The sequence below is a fragment of the Anarrhichthys ocellatus genome, unplaced genomic scaffold (genome assembly GCF_004355925.1).
Source record: "Anarrhichthys ocellatus isolate YVR2014 unplaced genomic scaffold, GSC_Weel_1.0 scaffold4, whole genome shotgun sequence".
NCBI classification, from domain to species: domain Eukaryota; kingdom Metazoa; phylum Chordata; class Actinopteri; order Perciformes; family Anarhichadidae; genus Anarrhichthys; species Anarrhichthys ocellatus.
The window spans coordinates 2,310,705-2,336,454 of NW_022280034.1; the positions used below are offsets into that span (position 1 = coordinate 2,310,705).

General features: G+C 42.1%; 1 protein-coding gene across 1 annotated transcript in view; it reads left to right on the forward strand.

Moving 5' to 3' along the window:
* Positions 1 to 17,581: 17,581 nt before the first annotated feature.
* Positions 17,582 to 25,750, forward strand: part of tbx21 (T-box transcription factor 21) — a 29,450-nt gene continuing 21,281 nt past the window's right edge. Inside the window, exon 1 of the mRNA XM_031842921.1 lies at positions 17,582 to 18,132. Coding sequence (XP_031698781.1) covers positions 17,582 to 18,132 — 551 coding nt within the window. The remainder of the gene's footprint in view (positions 18,133 to 25,750) is intronic.

A 25,750-nucleotide genomic window follows, 5' to 3' on the forward strand; every position in this document is an offset into this window, starting at 1 on the left:
GAGTGAGGGCTGCTCCTGGCAGGAAGTGAGCCCAGAACCTGGCCTGATTGGTGCCCAACACCGGGCCAAACCGGCACGGCCGACGCTCCGCCGGGGGTCAGCAGCCATCACACGCGGCGGCCTAATGCTGCTGATGAGAGAGAGCCCGCCTCGCAGGCCTGCACGCCCCCGAGGTGTGGCCACTCAGCGTCAGCTTAACCTGAGCTGACAGACCAGTCCACCGCTCGGCACTCACGCACACATGCACGGATTCATAAAAATACACACAAACCCGTAAAAATACCCATAGCCACACAAAACCTTCTTTTACTTACACACACATGCACACGCACACACACCAAGCATTAACAAAAACAGATCTAGAGATTGATCACTTATCAGAAACATTTATATATAGTCAATATGTTTGCACAGCGGTTCTTTCAGGGGAAAGCAACATGCTCACAGTAATAATAATGCCATCACGCAGGTGTGGTGTTTACCATCAGCAAAACACAAAGTGCAGCTGAGACTGAAGAGAAGTAGTTTCGCAGGTATTTGGTCAAAAACAAAAGTATTTGAGAGACAGAAAAGTCAGAGGATCATCTACAAATTCACTATGAATATCTGCACCAAATGATATAAAAATGCATCCTTTAGTTTTCAAGACATTTCCCTCAAAACCACAAATGTCAACGTCGTAGTGGAAAGTCAGAGTCTGGAAGTTTCATCTTCAACTGCTTTTCATGGCAATCCATCCAATAGATATTCCAGGTGGTGGACTGATCACTAGAGCCACTAACATGCTTTCATTGAGTTAGTTTAAGTTCATAAAAAAATATATCCAGGAATGTTTCATATTTCATCTCCGTCTGTTATCGGCATCACTAGTAAAGAATGCACTCACACATTCACAGAAGTAGAAAATAAAAAGGCAAAGGTCTGCGAGGATGTCATGGGTTTCACACCCAGCATGTTCACGTGAGCATCATGGTGTGGTTAGAAACCAGATCACAAAACAAAGAGTGGAAACAGTTTTAGGTCAAATGCATCTCCAGTGGCGTGTATTGTAGTTTTCACAGGGTTCAAAAGGACAGCGTCTCATCTGTTGTGTGCAAATCATGGTGGTTGATTTAAATACTTGTTTATTTTTCTTTACCATCTATTTAAATATAAAATTGACTGTTTACATGTGAAAAAACTTTAACTTTACAAACACCTGCTGGAGGCACACAGATAATGCTCCCTTACGTACATCCCTCACATGGCCGGCAGCAGGTCGGGCATCAGTGCTTTGCTCAAGGGCACTTGGATGCAGTGGAAGGCCAAGATGTAACACCAGGCGCATAATGTACCCTGAAGTTTAAAATGTCACTTCAAAATGTCACTTCAGATCCTGCCGTCTGAGTCATTAGCGAGCATCGATGTTCACACATGAAGAAATACAAGTCTGAAACTGAGATTGCGACGCAGACGTCGTCGGTGGCATTTCCTCCGTGTTACACAGTCCGGCAGGTTCGGATGTTTTAGTCAGACGATTAAAGCAGAATTGGCTTATTCAGTGCAGGGACTCTCAAAGTGGGGACCCTGAAAAGTTTTCAGATTCATATATTTAAATTATCAGGATATAAAATCAATTTTTTTAACAAAAGGCTTCAAATATTTTCATATTTAAATCTACAGTGAAATAGTTCATAGAATATCTTCCAATTTAACAAATCTACAATTCAAAACCTACAGATAGTTAATGTCTAGTATCTTTCGAATACATTTATATAAGATTAGACGTTTAATAAATAGGCTAATTATTCCAAGAGACGTACAAGATAATCTTATTCATCTTGTGAGGGGTCCTTGGCTGAAAAAAGGATCGAGAACCTCCGATTTAGTGGAAAACACCAACGCACAGAGAGAAGTTTGGTGTCATGGCTGTGAAGTCAAACAGCAGATTGAGGGGAAGAAACCAAATATACTGAATATACAGAGCGGTGGAATCTCCTACCTGTGGGCTGAACTGCAGCCGCTGTGTGGCCGTTCCCAGACACAAACACCGTGAACCATTACGGCACATTCGTTATGTGGTGAGGTAACATGGATACATCCAAACCCAACAACCCACCTGATAAACTGCAGCAAGTTACGACACATCAAAACCACACAGCAGCAGATAATTAGTTGCCAACACATTAAAAGAACTGAAGAATTCACAACTTGAACGTGGTGTTGATAAGCAGCCTCGTCTGGAAATGTAAATTCAAGAGTGTGAGTGTAACTGCAGAATAACTCGTATCACAGATGCTCAGGAGATCTCTGTCGATGCAATTATTTTTATGATGAGATTGGAATAGTAAAGCGAGTTCACACGTAAACCCTCAGCTTTTGAGTTTATCTGCAATGCTTCGGATGAATGGAACTTTTGGGTGACGAATGCTGTGAAAATCCCTTGAAGTCAAGAAAGCATACATTTCTAAAAACAATCTCCAAAAGGAGTAATTAGTTTGCAATTAGCTGAAATGACACAATGACAACTTAAATATATGTGCAAAACCAGTTCAGGCCAGAACAGAACAGTCCATAATATTATTAAAGCATCACAATGCAAGTGCCAAACAACGACCAAATTAAAACAAAGTTCAGCAACTACAAAAAAATAAATAATGCAAAAACCAACTCCAATGCAGATGTTGCATTTTGCAGCAGCAAAAGCATAAGAGCAGAAAATATCAACCACCATGACATAGCTCACAGCTTTCTGACATTTCCAAGCACAGGAACACAGACCGAACAGAGCGAAGACATGAACTCAGGATAAGAAATGTTAGCAGAACTTAGCTTGACGAAGTGAAGCAGTCGGGCATCTCAATGAAAACCTTCCTGGAAGAGTCTCTGTGGTGCCAAACAGCCAACAGCAGGGACAGGGAACTCCAGCTGCAGGCTTCAGTTGAGTGTTTGAGGCATGCAGCTAATGTGACAAACAGGGTTGATAAATCCAGGCAGCAGCACAGACACCATTATCTCCTCCTTCAAGCCAACCAAAAGTAACCGCATTGGCCTGGTGTGTTGAGAAATACTACTCAAGTACCTGTAGCAGTGGTGTATGGAAGTTCATAGTAGTGTTAAAGTGCAGATAGCTAGCAAGCAAAGGAACAGTGAAGAGCTGCAGCACTGCAGGCTGGGCACCTTTCACCTTAAATAGGCCGCCTTGTGACAAAGGGTGTGTTTGATATAAACAGGAAGTAGAGTATGTCATCTGTGAGTGTTGCAGCAGTTTGAGTTGTCCCCAGGAGGGGCGTGACTTGAAGCAGGGGGCGTGGCTTGAAGTTGCAGCTGCAGCTGGCTAGTTACCTGGCTAGCAAGCTGTTTCCACCATGCTTTCATGCTTTGTCACTCATCTGGTGATGGCAGCGTGCTTTCCTACGCTGTGACAAGTGTGTGAGGATGAAACATTAAGGTGTTTGAATTCCTACTCATTTAGAGGCTGGCTAATTAGCTAGCTCGCTAATTCCACCATGCGTCTCCTTTGAGATGTAACGCCGTCTTCACCTTATAGGTGCATTAACGCCACCTTGACTAATTAATCAGAAGATTGCGTACTTTCCATGACCAGACACAGGAACAGCTTCTTTCCACTGGCCATCACTCACATGAACAATAAATAATTTATACTGCACTATTACCACCACTTATAATTCATGCCATTGTCTATAGGTTTATGTTCACATGTATATATATATATATATATATATATACACTTTTTCTCTTGAATATATATTTATACTTATATTGTATATAGCTAAATGTCTATACCTACATCCGTTCTACTTTTTTGCTGCCCTTTTTTATTCTTTACATATATATTGTCTTGTTTATTGTAAATTTGTGTTTGTACATTGAGAGCGGAGTGGAAACCGGAGACAAATTCCATGTATGCGTAAGCATACATGGCCAATAAAGCTAATTCTGATTCTGATTCTGATTCTGATTCTGATGTCGTCTAATCTTGTGTTCTCTATCTAGTCCTGACATTAATTCATACCTGTTGCAATATATCAGTAACTGTTGGACAGTTTCTGTTTCATAACGGTGTGTGCATCGTCCAGAAGGTTGCTTGGCCATTGTAGATAAACATAAGTAAAACATTATGGCAAAGTGATACGAATTAAAATTCTTGCAAAACTAATGACATTCCCTTTGGCCTCAGGTGTGCTTTGTGTTTTATGCTAATTAATTACCAGACAATCTGCTGAGTGATTCCAGAGGGTTCATAGAGAGGCAACATCTCTCCTCTTTGAGCAAAGTATTAAGTATATTTACGTTGTTGGAAATAGATTTTTTGAAGGCATCTTGAGGCAAAATTAAACCACAATCCTTGCTTATAAACTGAACCGTGACAAAAGACAATTTTGTAGACAATTACAAAATAATTATTAATGTTGAAACATAGACACCAGCAACAGAAGAGACATAAAGTCAGTGAACACCCTCAGTCATATCATGTTACATGACAATTTTAAGTTATAAATCGGTGCATTGAATTTAGGAAGGGTGCTTTTTATTGCGTATGATTTCTTCTTTTCATTTGTAAAAGAAACAATACAATATTTCTTCTGTCAAAAACCACATGATGCCACTTTAAAGATCATGTGTTCCCCGGTGTCTTCCATTTGAAGAAGTCTTGTATTGAACACGGTATCTGGACCACTCTCCATTGTTGTGGCACATTGGTTGTTGTTCAGATGATAACACTTTTTCTTGCTCAATAAAGATTTACTGAATACAAACGGTGCTGGGTATCGGGGTGGGCGGCAGGGTGGTGGATGGGGGTGAAAGGAAACACCGTGGTGTTGATCTCCTGGAATGCGGAATGCCAGAAAGCTGGCTCGACTGGCACCAAACCAAATGCCTTCAGCCCCCCCCCCCCCAACACCACTCTCACTCTTTTCTCTCATGAGCGTCATGTCCCCAGTCCAACTCACTTCTCCCTCTCTCTCTCCTCCACAACCCATGAAACAGGAGAGCCGCCCATCTCCGCTTCCTCCGACAGGATCAGCGATCACTCTGCCCAGGCCTCGGGACAGACGGCATTCCTTCCCCCTGCTGCTGCTGCTGTTGCTGGCCGGCTGTCGCACCAGGCATCCAGAATAGATCTCTGACGTCCGCCTGGTTACTAGACTACGCCGATGTCCTGAGAATCAAAGGAACACAGAGGACATATTACTCTTCTCTTAAAAACACGAGTCAATTCAAATGCAGATATGTTGATATCTACAGGGTGTTGTTGTAATGACAAACCATCATGACTGTGTCACACAGAGCGGCAGGCTTTGAATAGTCATGTCAAGCTTGCTGGGGAGAGCGTGGTCTGAATAGTGACCGGAGTTTGACCTCATGTCAATACTATCAATAAAACAAACAGCACCACGCAAGTTGAGCTACTATAGCCCAGGTCCTCCACAGCTGATGTATTGATTTTTTGATGCCTGCCGTAAATGTCAAAACTGCGCTTTGTGAGAAAAGGATGCCAAAAATCTTTGTTTATTGTATCCCAATTGTTTTTAACCACACAATTTAAAGACGGCAATATCTGTCCGGTGGTTGGTTGGTCAGCCAGTGCTTTGGTTCAGACTGAAACATCTCAACTATTGGATGGATTGATATTGAATTTGGTGCCGATAACCGTGATGCCCAGAGGAGGACCCTTACTGACGTTGGTGACCCCCTGACTTTTCATCTGGCGCCATTAGCAGGTCAAAGTTTCCCTTTGATCCAGTTGAATATCCCTACATCTATCGGATGAATTGACATTGGAATTTGATGCAGACATTCATAGTTGCCAGAGGATGATCCCTCCTGACTTTGGTGGTTCCTAAACTTTTCAATTAGAGCCAACATCAGGTCAAAAGTTCAATTTGTCCAATACTAATTAGCAAATATTAGCATGCTAACAGGCTAAACTAAGATGGTGAACATGGTAAACTGTATACCTGCTAAACATCAGCATGTTAATATTGTCACTGTGCGCATGCTGTTAGCAAGCTGACTTTAGCATTTAGCTCAAAGCCTTGTAGAAGTGCATCCTAACAGAACTGCTAGCATGGCATAAATGTCACACTGGCCATTCAAATAAATGTAGTAAATATGAAGCACTAAATGCAGAGTGGTTTCAGACTCAGTCTTCTGCATCAAGAAGCGAAAATACATCCATTAAAAAAAGAAATACAAAAAGCTGCTCTGTCTTTAATGAACAAACTTTTAAAACGGCCGGGGAGGAAACGAGGGAGGGGTTTGGCGTCGGCCGGCACGGTTGTCACTTTCGCTGGCGTCCATTCGTGTGATTCATGTTGACTGAAGCCCTGCGTTTGTCAGGGGAGGTGTCTGCAGTAAAAGTGCCACAGCCCTCCAGATTGACACTCATTAGTGAGGGGCTCCGAGGCAGAGGGGCGCCCGCGGGGGGCAAGAGGGCAGCGAGGAGGGCGAGAGGCCACATCCCACTAAAAATAAATGATTTCTAATGATTGATACAGATAGCAGTGGACTGATAGGGCCAGATGAATCAGAGGACTTCAGTGGTGGCGGTGGCGGGCAAGACCTCTGGTTGGCAAGTTGTTGTCAGCCGAAACGCCGCTTAAAGCCAACGTGTCCAGCTAAACGTGTCTGATCTGGATCCCAACACACATATATATACACACCACCTCAGTACGAGTACACCTCCCCCTCCTCCTCCTACACTTGTGTTTGACCACCCCTAGCAGTGCCCCTCTGCCTGCTGCCACTCAAGCCATATACACAAATGCCAGCACTCGCCCAGGAGCAAGTGAAACAAATAAGAGCTACCAGACTGCAGCACACACACACACACGCACACAAACACACTTTTGGGCTTAGCCTCTTGTGCTGTACTTTCCACGGCTACGCGTCCCCTGAAAACACCGCGTCCATCACTGTGTTTGTGCATAGAGTCGGCGGCTCAGGTCATTCATCGCACATGTCTCCAGCTGCCAATCATTCAATCAATCCCGGCTTCATTACAGTGATTGTAATATCAAGGCCCGCAGCGTCGAGCTTGCAGGATGATGAGGAGCAAAGGGGGCAGGATTATTTTAACAGCGTTCAGATCAGATTTCCTTCAAATGGAATTTTCTGCCGCACCTTCCCAGGCGGTGTTCTTCAAAGACGGAGTCGAGGCGCAAGGGGGGGTCAAAGGTTTTCAGAGTCGATCAAGTCTCTTAAGAGAAAGTTGGAATCTGACTACATTTGTTTTTTCATCAGCTAACACCCACTAGCATCTCAACCTGCAGTCATCTCAATGGTTTTGTCTTCCTGTACCTCTACCATGTGAGATGTAAATGCATCTTCCTCAGTTTTAAAGTCTTCTACGACACATTCCCTCCATCAGCTCTTGCCATTTTCAGTTTTCGACTATTATTTATTTTCAACAAGTTTAAAATCAAAGGTATAAGAACCGAAGAGAAGTCTTAAAACTTCCCCGTCATGTTTTTGGGAAACAATTCAAATATTACAAATATAAAAACAGGCAACTTTTTTTCTGTTACATCAATCTAGCAAATACGAAACCATGATGAAACTGTTTTTGGCTTTCCATGTTATTGGTTGTAAAAGAAATGTAAACTGTATTTTTGATGCACATTTAAAGTCATTTAGTTTCTTAGATATATGATAGATAATATTATATCTGCATCTTTACAACAAAAAGCATTATTCTCTATAGTCTTATCTTTGATTTATGTTACATTCTAGTGTTTTTTTATGAGAAGATTAACTGTAACTTAGGAAGTGTACTAAAATAATATGAGGAAGCTTGAGGAAGATGTTTGAGAAGATGTCTCGTTAAGAGTGGAATAATGAAATTCACCATGTCCTCTCCTCTGACAGACCACCGTCAGCTCCGTCAGCAGGGTCGGACCTCAGAGACCACCAGAGAGCCCGGCCCCTCCGACACCCAGCTGTCCACACGAGGAGAGGCTACTGGAGGATAGAAAACACTGGAGGCATCTTCACATCCTTTTCTCTGCTTCTGCCTTCAACAACCCCAGTGAGACAACTACATATACCAGGTGTCAGAGGTGAACGGTGAGTATGGCAAGTAAAGTGGGTCAATGTGAATGTGAGGACGGCAGAGTGGCTGCTTCTGAAGCTCTGAACTCACTGTTGCTATTTAAACAGGCCGAGATCGACCGAGCTTTTGGTTGAGCTTGAAATCAAGCAAAGTCAGCAGAAACAGCAGTCAAAATGTGATGTAATTCACCAAATATGTCGCGTCATATTTCTTGTGAGCATCCCTTGAATTCCATCAGTTACGATACGGTAACTTTGAGGACAATGAAGGCAATTCTCGAGTGTCAGTGCGGGATTAAGAGGGCAGGGTTGACGACGCACACCGTGTGAGGGGCCTTTATGTCCTGAACCTGGATGAGGGACGATCAATTATTTAATGAAGAGACCTTGCTTTTGTCTGGATACGGTGACACGGATCCCTGGAAATCCTTGGCTGAACTGAGAGCACCTGACACTTTGTCCTGCAGGATTTATGGCCTGATAATTAGGCATTAGAACAAGCGGCCGTCAGCTGCCTCTCTGGATAGACAAAGACAACTGAGCTGGTGAGTGGAAGGAAAAACATCCTGTATTCCTCCATGCCCTAAATAACTTCATTACGTTAGACAAGCATCAGAAGATAAGCACACATGTTATGAAAATGAAGAAAAGCGGGATGTACAGACTCATGAATGAGGTTGTTTTTTTATTTTCTTTGCAGAGAAATTAAAACGATATGAGTGGCATCAATCTTCCGTTATAAATCTCCGTGCACGTCATGTTTGGTTACAAATAAAAGAAACTCTCGTTCTCTCTCGTACTCGCATGAAACGATGCATCACAACCTGGCAACATGCCAAGCACATAGTGCGGGCCGCTGGCCAATAGAAACACAACCGCACAACCACAAACCGCTCATTCACAATTTCTCATACGTGGAAAACATGGATGTGGGGAAACTCAAGCGTTTAACAGTCAGTAACTCTGCATGGGTTCACTGTCACTCCACAATGCTACAACATCTATAGGCTTCTCATTTGGATGTAATTGAACCTCCAACAGTAGCTGCAGACGTGCAGCTGACCCTGGACCAGCTGACCCTTACAAGTAGCACTTAGTGTAGCAGGGTCAGCTTGAACCTGACAAGGGTGATGATTTCTCAATGTAGTCAGAGGGCAAGTGGACGGCGGCGAGTCTGTCTGCATATGAGGTGGGTGCAGGGTATGGGGCGGGGGGGTGCGCTGGACGTATGAGAAGCCCGTGATGTTCTTTTTGGGGGGGGGGGGGGGGGGGGTGTTGCTGGGGGGGGGGGGGGGGGGGGGGGGGGGGGGATCTGCATCTTGTGGAGCAGGCCAGAAGAATGTGTGGTAGTGCACAGCTGCCCTGTTTTGTCACGGCCGTGCACTGCGCTGTCCGTCTGAGTGACATTAAGCTGCCAGAGTTGTGTGCTCATGTGCAGGACCTCCCAAGGATCCGCAGCATGAATGAACCTCCACGAGCACCAGTTCATACACCAACCATCACTCAGTTAGTTTATTATTAAGTTGTGGCCCATGAGTCTGTCAGGTCTATTCGGTGCTTTCAGTGAAATGATTTACTCCTTTAACTATTTTTCGGACTGTAGGTTCAAATTATAACAGGACTTAAGGTAAACTTTTGACACATAAAAGGTCCATTTTGTCATCATGGAGAATACTCAACGTGTTAAAAACACAATTTATCTTCTCATCACGGTTATCTTGGTTTGGGTTGGCAGGGCATTCATTTTTTTAGAAGGTCTGTGGTAAAAACTGCGGTTGTGATGTTTGAAAGATGTTTGAAAGACGTGGATATTTACCAGAGAGTGAGGGTCTAAGACTCTTTTTAGCAGGCCCTTGGTAGGTATTGGTATTTGGCAATTTCTGCCTGATTTACAGTTTTACACATATCATCATACTATTTTCAAGTTTAAAAGTATTGAATTAAATTTAAGTTAAAGACTTTTTGTAATATGTGGACACACCAGTAAACGACTGTAATGTCAAACTGTTTAGTAGTTCTTAGTTATTTTGATAGAATATTAATTTGATGAAGCACTCTGGGTTTTCTGGTCTAGAAACATTGATTTTCTTGCAGTGAAAATGTTTTTACACACCCCGGGGGTGACAAATGAACACGAAAATGCAAAATACTCCCCAAAAATCTGCCACTTTACGAAAAAAACAAAAAATCTAAAGCTTGTGGCTTTTTTGTGGCTGTGTGAAAGTATTCATGACAAAAACAAAAGTTAAAATTGCACCAAAAAAAGCCCCCCGGTGTGTAAAGGCCTTACTTGGATCCAGTGTTTTTTAAGCTTGATCCATATTAGGACTAATATTTAGGACACCTATATGCTGCTTTGACCATTTCTATTAGTGAATTCCCCAACTTTATAAAACTAAATCACTGGAAAACCCCTCCAACAGCCGAGTAATCGCCTAACTTCAACACTATACCTCATGTATCCCAACACTTACTTTTCAACATTGGTATGATGAAGGCACTGGTAATTTGGAAGAAAAGATAGCATTTTTTTAACTGGTTCTTCTGAGCAGAGTGGAAAATGAGTGTTTTAAAATTAGCTACCGAGGATTTCTTGAAAACCTCGAGATTAATTGAAATGCCTGAAAGTCATAGTGAAAGTTTTGACACACTCAACATTCAACACCCATGTGATCACTCAAATGCCACAGGATGAGTCACACCCTGAGCAGACGAGGAAACTGTGCACTGGATTTGACAGCATGCAGAGAAAGACGAGGTCTCTAAATTCTACATTTTGCAAATCCACTTGGACAGTGACAGAAAACAACAGAGAACGGCCTGTGAGATTCCCATGAGATAATCAATGAGATATGTTGTCAAAAGCGGCATAAACCGGAATTTGAAATGACGATATGAACTCTGGGTGTTTGATACTTCCAGGCTGAGAGGTCACATGGGTAACTGTGGAGTGGTGCTTGTTTTGCCTTCAGCCTACACATCCCCTCTCTGTGTTTATAGGGGGGTTAGCGAGGGTTCATAGGCCAACAAGAGAGTGCACGCTGTCCCATTACTCTCCCACCACCACAACACTCCCCCCTCTCCTAAACAAGCTCTTGGAGAAAGTGGCAAATGTCTGGGGGAGTCACATGTGCCAATGGAGATGTCTATGAACTCCACCGGGGATCAGGGAGGAGGTGGTGGTGGTTTTTTTTAGGGTTTTCTCAAGTCAAAATATTAAAAGTTCACACACAAAAATAAAGCTGCATGGCGTCACTTGAACTAAATTGTCTTTTTTGAGGAAGCCCCGTTACCGAAAACGTGGCCAAATGTATGTTGGATGTCACCTGACACCTGAGAGTACAGCTGCAGGTCTAGCCCCACGGTGGCTGTGGATGTCTGACAGGACAGAAACCCACCCAGCATTGATTACCAGCTAATTATAGGCAAAAGGAAGTGGCAGCTTGTTTGTTTCTGGGTTGCCGAGGAATACATTTGCACTTCACCAAGAGTTCGTGAGCTATCGAGTGCGAATTCCACTGAGCACTAAGTGCTATCTTTGCCTTCTCACAAGATTTCTCTGTTCTCTCTTTCCTCACTTAATTCCACCGCCCTCTGTTTTCACAGCCTCTGCGGGTGGTGCCTCCTGAAGCCCTCTTTCACACCCGTGCGGATATTTGAATAAACATATGTCGCGTTAATTGGGAACCAGTGTCGTGGTGCGTCCTCAGACAGGAAGACGTTTTCTTAAGCAGCCACTTCGGAGGGAGTCTGCGCTCCAGCTAAGTCGCTCCAATGAGGAACGTTTACATGGTGATTATGAGGGACGTATGTACCCTGGTTTTTAATAAACGCCTCAGCACGGTGTTGGGTTTACAGGGTAATTTAGTTTTATGAATCAGCTACCAGTGAAATATTAGTTCCTATTGGTACTTCAGTGTAGATACAGCGGAAGAAGGGAGTCACAACTGGGCATTTACGCATCGGCCATCGTATGTTCTCCTACATGTTTGTCACATGGGAGAAGTTTCGGTTGGTTGCAATCTGCAATTACACGACAAATTTGAAGGATTGTGAGACAAATTCTGTCAATGTTTCTGACTTTTTATCTCTTTTTTGTTTGATTCTTATGAAATACCCGATAGCTTTACCTCTTTGTGCTTCTAAAAACTATTCAAATGTGAAGGGATCATTACTCATAGTCTGCAACATGAGACAAGGGATCTTAAACGGTTAACAAGCCAGAAACTTAGGGAACAAGTGTCTGATGACACCAGATGTTTTAGTCCTGTGCTGTAGTTCATTAAAGTCAGAAGCGACTTCTTAGTTTTCAGAAGTTTTACTACATCAGCACATTTGGGTCGTCACTTGTAAGCCAAAAATCTCCCCATCCATGTGACGATAACGTCATATCTTTTTTATTAGTCCCGCTTGCTACGAGCACCAAACTGGTGCTCAAGTGAAACGAATGCCGCGGCTCAGCCTGCACGTTGGATTTGATTTGTGAAGTCTGTGTGAGACGTGCCATGCCCACCCACATCGACGCAGTGTCAAGAGGCGGATATTTATGGCTATGGAGTTATGCATCCAAACGGCACAGTTGACTTCTAACAAGAGCGAGGAGGATAACAGAAAAATCACACAAAAACACTACGGTAATTATTATTTTGAAGCTATTGAGGTAATATTTCAGACGCGTGGGGCTGAAATACAGCATGTAGGAAATGCATATTCAAGACAAGCATATATGAGTTTGACATAGTGAACATTGTGGTCATGAGCTAGAGCAACATGTAGACTCCTCAGGTTTCATATGGGGGCTGTTGGGCCTTTCCAGTGCAGATTCAGCGGGAACCAGCTGTAAACTAAGTGGAGTCGACCTCAAAACTTTATACCTGACTTAAGGGTTCAGTGTGTCCCAAGAACTCATGGGTACGAAGTCTCATCCAAAATTGTCTTAAAGGAGAAAGTGTTTATACGAGACAGTCCTCCCAATAAATCGACATCAGAAATGTTTTACGTTTAAACAAAGTCCTTCAGCGGAATTATGACTCCTGTCCGTCAAGAGCAAAGGAGTTTCTGCAAACCATGAATATGTGGACATTTTTGCATACAGTCAGATCATGCAATGCAATATATTGTGCGACAGTTATTGGAAGTTAAATGATATAATAATATATATAGTATAGCGAGTATAACGAGCAAGAAAGTCCTCTATGGGTGAGTGGGAGGGATCAAACAAAGACAGGACTTTCACCCAGTAGGTCACTGTTCATGTCCAGTGTGCAACCAAAAGTACATTTTTACTCAAGGCTTGTGATGTAACATTGTTACGGTCCTTATAATTGTAACATACACCATGATCTTTTAACCTTAACCAAGTAGTATTGTTGCCTAAAGCTAACCAATTCGCTTCACATCGTTATCCACGTGTCATTGTGCGTTTCTGCAAGCGTGACACGAGGCTGATATGAAACGTATTCATTACATGTATTTTTGCCTCAGAAATGGTGACATTCAACATATCCAGTGGTTTGCTGGCGACTGGGTTGAAAGGAGGAAGTTGAGTGATATTATCATAGACTGTACAAACGAAGTGGACATGGACATGGACATGGACGTCACCTGTTGGTTTGTTGACTGACGTTTTGAAGCCTCGAGTTCTACTTTTTGTCAGACTCCATCCCAGGTTGTTTTTTTTCTTCACCAGAAGTGACACAAGAGGGTGGAGCTAATAACCAAAATGTTACAATTAACTTTCATGAACACACTGTGAAAGGGTTCAAGTTCTAAAACGAAAAGATGGACAACACTGTGGTATAGACCTGTCAATCACCGTGTAGCCCCACCCTAAACCATTCCATGCTCAATGGTCTGTGTGACTCTAAATGGACCATAATGTACTAAATGAACATCATGCTGTATTGAAGAAGACTTGAAACTAGAGATTGAGACCATAAACTCATGTTTACAATGTTTACTGAGGTAATAAATCAAGAGAGAAGTAGAGTCACTTTCTCATAGACTTCTATACAACCAGAGGAGTTGCCCCCTGGTGGACACTAGAGAGAATGCAGGCTTTTATAGATCGACAAAGTCAGGCAGAGTGAGGACGTCGGGGTGGAACGGTCAAAAAAACGTCGAACTTGAACTTGTTCACTTCGGACGCTCTTGTGTGATTTTCTTCTGAAAGTTACAAAAGTTGTCAGAAACTCCAACATCTAAAAAACAGACCCTGTTTGACCGTCTGACAAGTATTTCATCTGAAGCACACCGAGGCCTTTAATGTCAGCCAAGAATCCACAGTGTCATTACAGATCAAATAAAACATCCTATTTCTAACCGGAGACTCTGTTAATGAAGACATGCCGAGCTGTCCGCTGATGTTCCCGTCTATCACGTCTAAATCTGTAAACTCTTAGAAGTCGTGTGTGAGCCCACCGCACTTGCTTTTACTATATTCTTTTACTGCCGTAAAGATTTTTACATCAGTGTCCAGTTGCCTCTCATGTCTACAAGCACGGGGGATGTTTTAATTTAAAAATACCAGCGCTCCTGCTCACCCAGACAGACACGCAGAGAATTCAGAATCAGGCGCTTCATCAGGATTAAAACAAGGGTTATCCTGCTCAGAATACCTGCCGTGTTTCGCCCTCACGCCTGTGCTCACGAGAGCACCCTGACCTGCTAATAACACTTTCAGGAGAAAATGAAAGCTGAACAAGGTGATGGGCCCGAGGCTGCAGCCGGAAGCAGATGGAGCAGAGGAGAGGAAGTGGTGACTCCAGCCCGAGGTGGTGGTGGTGGGGGGGTGGGGGAGGGGGGGGTTTGGACACGCCTGGCTGGCCGTGGCGGCCGTAGTGTCACTCACACCGTTGCCCTCTCGCCACCCGTGTCAACACTGATGACTTCAGCGTGTGCCCTTATGAGCTCACCTTGCTAGGAGAGACACAGGAAGTGGGATTAGAGCAGTGAGTGTCGAGGGGGGGGTCTGTGTCATACCTGCACTGGAGGGGGGTTTCATCTATTAATGTAGTCACACACACACACACACATGCAGCTGGTAATACCTCAGGGTTTTTCTCTTCCACCTGGGTTTATGAGGCTGATTCTGTCCGGTGATGGTAAGAAAACAAGCCACTTAAAACGGTCTTAAAGAGCAGAGAGTGCTGTCAGCTTCGTCCACAGCAAATGACACAGTTGACACTTTGATTTGAAATCCATGTTTGTGTTTATTTTTGCATAAATGACTGAGACGGAATTCTGACCTGACGGTGTTCTGAGGTGTGCTGCCGCAAATGGTAACTTGTTCAAACACCGAGCAGATCAAAATCATCTTTGGTCGATATTTTATGAAACTGTTTTTGAATTTTTAGAGTTAGGCCCAATCCCAAGATACCCCTCTCCCCCGACCCCTCCGTTAGGGTAGTGTGTCCAGAGTCTAGTTGTGACAGAGGGCTATAGCGCCCTCCAAAATTAGGTTTATCAGAGGCACAATCTGACAAGTATTTTCTTTGATAAAAGTTTGAAAATGATGATAACATTGTATAATCTTAGTTTTGTGACGTTTCAATGTATTATAGACGTTTTCCTTATAAAAAGCGTAAAAATAAAACCACTATATTCCGATGTCTCTAGCTAGCTAACGTTACAACGTTGTCGTGCATTCATTCAACATATTTCCGTGTCGCATTTTCTTCCCGGTTGATGCCATGTGGTGCCCAAAATGTACCTCAAGTCTAGCAGCGAAGTTTCCCCTCCTCCTGCAGGGGAGAAGCACGGGTTACTAGCCGACAGAGCATCGCTATTCTGTCATGAAGTGGTTCGTTGCGTCTTACGTAAATGCTATCGACGGCTACTGATGACGTATCCGGGTCTGGAACCCTGTTCTGGGGCCAAGTTGAAAATGAGGGATAGGGGTAGAAGTAAGAAATGGGATTGGCCCATTTAAACATGCTGGTGTTCACAGGCCTGTGCTGGAGTCACCTCCAGCCTTAAAGGAGCATTCTGCTATGTTTCTGCCTGGATCTTTTTCTGGTCTGTTATGACGGTGTGACTCGGAGCTCAGTAAAAGAAGCAATCTGCTTCACTTCAATAAAAACACTGTTTACATTAAGACACAAATTCCTTTAACATTATATTCTAACATGAACTCAAAGTAGTTAACGAATAAAAGACAGCAGTACAAATATTAACAGTTATTGTAAATACATTTCATATTTTCATGACCTGAACAATTTTAAGTTTAAAAAAAAAAGATTAATTGAAGACATTGTATTTCCGAATAAAATAATAATTAATGAAATGTATTGTATTTTGGGTTAGTTTGCCTTTAGTGACACCACATACTAACAACTGTTAACAGGGAAAATAAATCAATTTGACCCAGCACAGCCAGAGTCTTTATTACGTCATGACACGTTGAATCTAAAAAGTACAGTTTTTGATGATTCTAATGGAAAATAAAAATGAAATTGGGTTGATGATGCAACATGTCACCTGTCTGAACAGATAAAGTAAAAACTGATCGATTTCATGAGAAAACTACTCTGCCACATAACAGAGGGGAAGATATTTTATCAACATTTCGACAAAATAAACAACAAATCGCTATATAGTAATCGAATTAACTTTAAAGGTGTCAAACTATGTTTTTTGAGGAGTTATTTAGCGAAAATTAAAAGCCATAATTAATCATTATTCCTTTTAATTACATTTACAAGATAAATAATCGTCTCATTGTTAAACGTAAGTTACCCAGAGCGCTATATTCTATTGTGTTGGTGAATTCAAGTCAAATGAATGTGTCAAAAATAATTAGTAAATTATTCGCTTAATTAATTATGGTTAGTTTTAATCCACCTCCTTGCGGGTCACTTTACTAATTCACCATCCAAGTATTATGATAAACAATATCAACATTAATAATTAATGTGCACACGTTACCCCTTAAATAAAACGCAAGATCATTCCCAAACATGTGGCCTTCATAATTGTTCCAGAATGTCTTAATCCTAAATAATATCCTTCTTATAATATATAAACCTAATTATAGTCTTCTTATTTTTTTTCTTCCAAAGGGCAGTGCGTGTGTGATTTGTGCTCCGTTATGTGATGAGGGGATGGCTCGTTCATATCTGGAGCCTATCACGTCCCGCCTCTGCCTCAGACACACCTCCGACATATGAGCGCTCACTAAATGTATATATCATAGGTTAGTAAAGCGAGCGTGTGTTTGAGTCACTGCTAGCGACTCCACGCGTGAAAAAACAGACAAGACAATCAGCTGCTGGGTAATAAAAAAAGTTTACAGATGAACAGTCTGATGACGGTGAGCTGATGGTTTTGTATCTTAAATCACAGGCTGAGACCGACCGAGACGCAGAGTTTTAAAGTGGCATGTCAGTGAGTCATACGTGAGGATAACAGTCCAGCTGTTTTGTGATTTTTATTGTCATTATTATTTCTTATTGTATATGCTCTTATTGAACTGGACGCAGAAGCGGAGCCTTATGACATTGCGCACACACCGGGAGCGGGGCTGCAAATGGGCGGCATAGGTGGCAACCTCTACCTCAGCATGTTGAATGGGACTGAAACGCAAACTTTCGGAAAGAACCCCGACATCAGCAGTCATCTCCACCGCGGCGGCTGCAAGGACCTAACCGAGTTTAAAATGGGGATTCAGGATGCGAGGTTTTACTACCCGGACTCTGTTCCGAGCGGGCAGGACGCTCTGGCTCTGCCGTACCACTCGGACCAGGCGGTGGGAGGGTACGGAGCGCAGTCCGGCAGGTTTTACGCGCAGACCCTCGGCAGTTGCCCGTACGGTGGCGTGCGCTCGCCGCCAAGGAGCGGAGCCGGGCAGAGTTACATCCCGACGGCGGGAGATGGGTTTCCCACCGGGGGAAAAGACTTGTACTCTCCGTCTCCGGAGAATTACGCGGTGAGCTTTCAGCACAGCTTCCAGCGGCCGCCTCTCTACCCGTTACCTGGGCTACAGGTGTGCGGGAAGACCCAGGCTCTGCTCAATAACTACCCGCTGTGGGCCAAGTTCCACAAGTTCCAAACGGAGATGATTATCACCAAACAGGGGAGGTAAGTCCGACAGACAGCTCCAACTGATTTAAAAGCTGATCGCCCTCTGTTATGGTCAGATGTTGGGGTTAAATAAATGAATTACGCACCGCTGTCCTTTTGGTTTTACACACTTTCTACTCAACTCACCACCGGTGTTATCTTAACGTCGAGCAGCTGCAGTAACTTCAAGTTTAAAAGGCTGTTTTTCTGAGAACTAATATCACTTTATAACCTTGTCATCGTGGTGATCACTGGTCGTTTTGGCTCCTGTTTACTCTGCAGGCATCAGCAGGCATCAGTTGACGGAGTGTCCGCAGCTTTGTTTTTGTTTTTTAAATTGATAACAATGACCTCTGAACATGTTTAGCATAACACGCTTTTGCGCAAAATTGGTCAAAGCTGAGTAATACTTAGACTATGAACAGAAATTAACTTACTTACAGGAATTAATTTTAAAATATATCCCAAGAATGGTGCTGTTTAATTTCAAATACTTGATTAAAAACAAGTCCTTTCTCTCATTACTCTTGAATATTGCCTCTCTGTTTGTTGTTTATTTTTGTATAAATAAAAATGCTTGGGGCAGAAGTTGCTCCAGAGAAACGATGAAGTGGAGCTAATATCAGTTGCAGGCTGAGTTGCTGCAAAACATTTTGACACCTCTGCTTTACCTCTAAAGGCACAGGGGTCCCTTCACTGTAACACAGCGGGAGTTTAACCCCCCAACAAGGAGGCAAATCAATTGTATTTGACATCTTTTGTAGTTCATTGTTATGACTTCTTACTCACTATACTTTATTCCACTAAGTCTTAAATATGTTTAATTTATGTCTCGTCAAATATGTGTTAAACACTCATCTCCCTGTGGTTTTGAATATTAATAAACTCAACTAAATTAAAATCAGAGCCAAATCAAACTGAGATGCCTCTGCTCGTGAACGGGCTTTTAATTGAGATGTGATAAAGAAGGAAACTTGTTGATAAACCTCAACCTCATATCTCGAGTAGGCGGCTGTAGAAGCGATGATACTAAAATAGAGAATAAAAAATACACAAAACAAACGTGAAGAATCGTCTGTGAGGTCTGAGAGCTCCGTAGAGAGAGAGAGAGGGAGAGAGGGAGGGAGAGAGGGAGAGAGAGAGGGGGGAGACAGCGGCGCTGCCGGGCCTCTCTGACGGGTCACCGAGCATTAACATGCAGCCACGTCCACGAGGATTAATTCACTAATGCGCGACACTTGTGTTTGACAGAAGGTTTCAGGCCGGAGGTTTCTCATGAGCAGAGAACAAGTGCGCTGTCACATCATAGGACACCGATATTTCCATCTCTCTGTTTTTTAATACTCTGACTCGAATTGTCATTTTTTTTAAAATATGTTTTGCACGTTTTATTCACAGATTTAGAACCAGAGTTTACATTGTAATCTGCACGTTACAGTCTTGGAACACGTTGCACTCTGACCTGCACGCTTTCTTTAGTTCACTCTCTGGTTGACTGCAGGTTCACCTGTCAGAGTCACTTACATTACATTGTGCATCTTTGAAGTAGTTTCTTGACATTTCATCTTCTTTTTTCTTTTTTAAAAAAAAAGAAGCAAGATGCTCTGTTCGCACACTTCACCTTATTGCATCATAGTTATATGGATTATTAGAAGGCAGTGACATTATGCAAAAAGAACATTTATTAAAAATGTTAAGCTGTGTGGCGATTTTGAGAGCGTTTCTGTGAAAGCAGTTACAGTTTCAGGTCGTAAAATACAAATTTGCGACACGATATTTTTCTGCAAATGTGTGTGGGTGTGTGTGTGTGTGTGTGTGTGTGTGTGTGTGTGTGTGTGTGTGTGTAGTTTGACATACCAAGTCCTGGTAAACACATGTAATAAAAACACTTGACAAGGTTTTCAATTTCAATACACAGCTCCCCCAAAGACAAAGACACACACACACACACACACACACACACACACACACAAAATCTCACCATTTTGCCTAATTACGCGTCAGAATAACTCATTAAATGTATTACAATCAACAAGTGACATTTCACTGAGCTATGTGGACTTCATATTTAATATCTTGTTAAGTGAATAAATAATACTTTTGAGCATCACAGTTTATATTATGACACAAAACGTTCTAATACCAGTGAAATACAGCTCACAATGAGTTTTCCCAACTAGTTCCAAGATTTAGTTTTGTCTTAAAAGGTCTTATTTCAAGGAACCTTACCAAGATGTATTTTTAGACAATACATCTTTAATATCGATTTTTCACTTCTCCCATTGGCACATTTTTTCACTTATTACAAACAAAAACACCTTGTATGTATTGTTTGTGTACTTGGTTTTGAAGTGGCCTTTGTTCTCAGTGCACACCAACTTGTCCGATTTTTCTGCACAAAAGTGTAAAAAACTACCCGCAGAGGCAAAAGGTTCGGTGAAATGGGCGCGGAGGTGTTATCCTACCGCATGCATAGGACAAAAAAAAAAAAGAGCTCATTTTCATGTTGCGCAAAAAAACCCAAACCTCATATTTCGAAAATGTCTCAATGTTGTCTCCTTTTATCTCCCCTCCCTTGCTCACGTGCACAATAAGTGATGGAGACTTCTTCAAAATACAATAAAAACTCCTGCAAGATTCTGGAGTTTTCAGCAGAGGATCAGTACCAAAAAAAGAAAGAAATTTTTTTCAATATCAGAGGCAACATCCGCCTTAAATTTTCATCTTGGGTTTCGGCTCCTACAATAATTTAGCTGTGATTTTAGAGAGGAGTCGGAGGGTCTGCAATGTTAATCAAAACCCTGGTATCCATAGGCGAGAAGCTGAAAGAAGCTCCAGACGAACAGTGTAGAGGAGAAGGGTCAAACACAGCTGAGCCTTCAGATGGCCACGCGGAGGAGGTGAGGCACCTTTGAAGTTCAGGAAGTAAAAGACTAGATTCTCATTTTTTATGCCTCTACTTTCTTCAGCCTGCACTACGCCCGACAGATCTCTCACAAGTTTTGCTCGCGCACCACATCTGGGCTTTGAAATCATTTTTCATGGCCTGTAGCAAAAGGTGGGGTGGGTGAGTAAGGGGGTGGGGGGATTCATCTGCACTTCTCATGAGCTAAATTCAGTTCCCCACTCTAGTTGAGGCCATCTCAGGTTGCTGTTTGACTCGTGCACAAAGTGCATGGAGGCTGCACGCAGCGGGGCGCGAGGTCGATGCGAAACACAGCGGCGCGTTCTGTCGTCCACGAGGACGAAAGATAATGATGTAGAGAAAACAGGCACAACGAGGCTTTTCAGACGCAACGTAATGGGATTTTTCTAATATAGTGGAACAGGAAATGAAGTGACTCAAACTGAAAAGAGAAAGTGAAGCTTTTCTTTTTTTCCTCGTTCATTTGATTGACCAGCGTGCTGATCCCACACCTGTGTGCTCAGTTTAGATGTGAGTCAAGAGGTGAAACTTTACCCTGCCGTGGTTTCTAAGAAGCACGTTAATTTAAAGGGGACTTTTCTTTCTGAAAATCATTAAATATTTATTGATTTCGTAAAGACAATTGTATGTCACAATCCTGAAATGGGCCTGTATCGAGAGAAAAAAAACCCATTTAAAGATTTAAAGATAATGACAATAAGTCGTAAGTCATGCTGACAAAGTTCTGCCCGGCCATCCAGTGTGTGTTCTAGGAAGGAGATGGACTGACTAAGTTCTCACCATTCAAACACCTTTCATGGAAATAATGCAGAGCTAAACTTCAGACTTAAAGGAATCATGCTCCTCTGCTCTCTCTGCTCCACCGAGTCCAAACTATGAGTCTGAAAATCATCCTTTCATTTATTTATTATTCATCAACAACAACTTAAGTGCAAATCAGACAGTACTGCTATGAGGAGAAGTTTTGCAGAATTATGGTGGCAGAATAATCAACATACTTTTTGTTTCTGCTCTTCTACGACACACATTAAGTTTTACTCTAGTAAAATGTTTACTAGAACATAGTCATAAAATATGAATGTGTGATTCTCAAATGGATTGGAACTGCTTAGTTAAGTCCTACAAAGTAAAACACTATCTATTTAAAAATCAAGTTTCTTTCCAAAGTATAGGTCATATTTTGGAAATGATCGCTTGACATCAACTAGGAAATTAGAGTGGGCGTGTTCTCTGTTGTGCCTGGCTACAGACGTTTCGATGCAATGTAATGCAGTGATGTCAAACATGTCAGAGAACAAATGGAAGAATTATGTTTCTCATCACGAGTGCTAAAAAGTCGCCGTTCTAAGTTGAGGAATGTTTGGAAGTCTCGTGTGGTTCATTACCGTCCTGTGTGTTTGTCTAAAAAGCAGAAGTGCAACTGTTTCAAGGTTTTAACAGTATGACTTGTCACTTCCTGTTCAGCTGTTTATGTGTGCGTGTGCAGCTTTTCACAGAATCATCTAGTGCCAATATATTTACTGATAACCAAACGAGTCCTTCCTCTTACCGTGTAAATAACCCTTCTAATAATTGAGTGGTGAAGTCCACCGCTGTTTGAGCCACAGGCCTCAACGATGTTATTTTATTGTGTCTCTCTATATTTGGATTCTAAGAGGGTTAATAAACACGTTGAGGCTGACTGGACTGATCAATAAACTAATCATTTGTTGTGATTACTTAAATACCAAATGTGAAGGCTGACCGTGACTAGAGAGACTCTTAGTCGACTAACACTCACACCGATTTGTCAGCTTATCGATTAGTTGATTTAATCGACAATTTGTAAAACTGACCACATGATCCACTGATTAGTGAGCCAGAAAGAGATTTTGTATGGAGCAAAACATAATCTGTCAAATGCAGTATGCCAAAAATACCAGGATGTTCGACTACATCCGGTCACATTTGGCAGCACGCATGAGCTTCTCTGGCTATTCTTACCCACAATCCTTTGCAACAAGTAGTATGTCTCAATTGGATGCATGCAATAGTAAGGCCGCTGCAGTATGTACTAAAAATTCAAAAGAAGAAGTATAAGATTTGGAACGCAGACTAACTTTCCCTTTAAACAATCATGCAAAAAATGGAAATAAGTCATTCAGCATGAAGAGAATAATTCAGCAAAATTGACGAAACCAACTAAAGACTAAAACAATGAATTTGTCTAAGAGGGGGTGGCCTAACAAATACAAAGCTAATACACCTAATGTGGATTAATCCGCCGCTTAAAATGGTCCCCAACAAATGCACTATTTCCTCCTGTTTGAGTGGCGTTCCATCAAAAACTGCAGTGAACATCTGTTTCAGGAAACCACGGAGCCTTCTTTCAAAATCCAACTACATATTTGTGACCCGTTTAGGAACAAATGGCCTTGAGGTGTCATAGACAGTGAGCTAGTCTGAGCGTGGTGGGAAAAAGACAAACATTGTTTTTTTGATAACAAAAATACAGAATAAGGTCAGTCATATCCTTGACTAGGAATGAAGCATGAAACTAACAGTATCAGATGTCACGCTGCACTATAAAACACAAATCTCAACGCGTCTAGTCCCTGAATTCCTCTGCAATAAGTCAATACAACAGCCAGAGTGTTTGTGCAGAAAGAGTGCTCGTGTCCGGCAGCAGCTGTAGACTGGCATGTTTTCGTCACAGATGATCAAGCGTACGCACGGTGACAAAAACTGGACCTGAACTCCTGTCCGGATGAATCAGCGGGTGCGCTCATGTAGAAAAGTCCTCTCCCTGGTGAATATCCAGTTCCTCTTCTCCTCTTTGAGCTTTCGCCGTGCATCCCCGGACAAACCCACCCTCTGCTCTTTCCTCCCCCCCCACGGTTTCCCCTCTGCCTACCCAATCCTCCCCCTTCCTCTCTCTTCCACCAACATCCACACAGTTTGTTCTGATTTTTGTTGTGTTTCTGAAATGTCACCACCAGCCGTACCGTCTCTGTATTACTGGCTGGTTCACCACTCATCTGTTTCTATGGTATTTTGTCTGAAACAACAATCAAATAAAAAAAGGACTACAGTTATGAGTATTCATGTGCGTATACATCTGGATTGGGCTGAGGGAGTACCAGCCGGTTGTCGTCACTGTCAAGGTTTCCAGTGAATCAGATTGGCACACTGGCAGGCCGGTTAGGGAGTCTGTCTGGTGGATGAAGAGCTGCAAGTTTGATTCCCAGTCCATGTTTTCTTTGTTGTGCTTGAGTCTACTGCGAACAGACAGAGCTGTTTTCCTCGTGATTGAAACCGTCATACAACAATAGAAAAATGTGTCAAACAAGTCAGAGAGCAGCAGAGCTACTGTCTATGCTTCATTACCACGCCGCCACCACATTGACTGAACTCTGTCAATGTGCCTGAGTGCCGCCCCCGCATGCTAATACCCCTCTGTGTTGTGTTTTCTATGGTTTCCCCCCTTTTGCCGAGTTCTGATTTCTTATAAAAGGCTTCAGATAAGTGAATCGACAATATCACTGGAGCAAAAACAAAAAGATAAGTCATCCACTTTCTAGATTAATCTCACACAGTGTGGGAGGGTTGATCCATTCATATGCTGAACAGCAGAGTTTCTGTTTTCACTTGTATTAAACTGTGCAGTGGCAGAAGAGCCGGTTCACCTGTTGTTTAAGAGCCACTAAAAGAGCTGCTGCCACGGTTCTACTATGATTGATTGTTAATCTGGACTCGCAATGTTGCCAGAAAGACCCAACTGGGACGGCTCATGGCAGGGTTTTGTCTTACTAGTGTGTGTGTGTGTGTGTGTGTGTGTGTGTGTGTGTGTTTAGTCTACAAGTCATTCAAAGGCCCAATCCAGAACTCATTCTTAATGTCTGACTTGTGGAGCTTTTTTTGAGGATTTTAAAAGATGCATGCAAAGTTTAAGATGTGCAGAGATAACATCAACGTCAATACAATAAACCAAAGATATCGTGTTAAGATGTTTTACCAGTCTTTTGATATTTAGTTGTGTTGATATATTAGTATGTATGTGAGAGGTGTCAGAAGTATTGTTTCAATACGACATCCGAGTTTAAATAACTTCCTTAAACAGCTGGTCACTGTAGTTTTTAATCAAACAGAGGAAATAGTGCATTTGTTGGGGACTATTTTCAGCGGTGGATTAATCCACATTAGGTGTTCTCGTGAGTATTTGTAGCAGAAGAACGGTGTGTGTTTGATTGAGTCACAATAAACTACAGTGTGTGTGTGTTCATGGTGATGAAGGAACAACAGTGAGGCTCATTGATGTGTTTTTAATAGAGCTCTATGGCTCAGAGGAAGAAGAGATATCAGGCTTTGATATACAAACAATACTTGTTACACACACAATACATTTACTGCAGGTTTCAGTATTTTCATGGGATTTAATGAAAATAAGAAAAGATATTGAGGTTCGATACCCAGCCTTAGACTAGTGTCTTGTAGAAATATAGAATAAACTGATACATTATAACAACGTGTGACAACTGATTTGTATATACATATATATACATACATATATATACATACATATACACACATACACATATATATATATATATATATATACACACATATATATATACACATATATACACATATATATACATATATACATATACACATATATATATATACATATACACATATATATATATATATATATATATATATATATATATA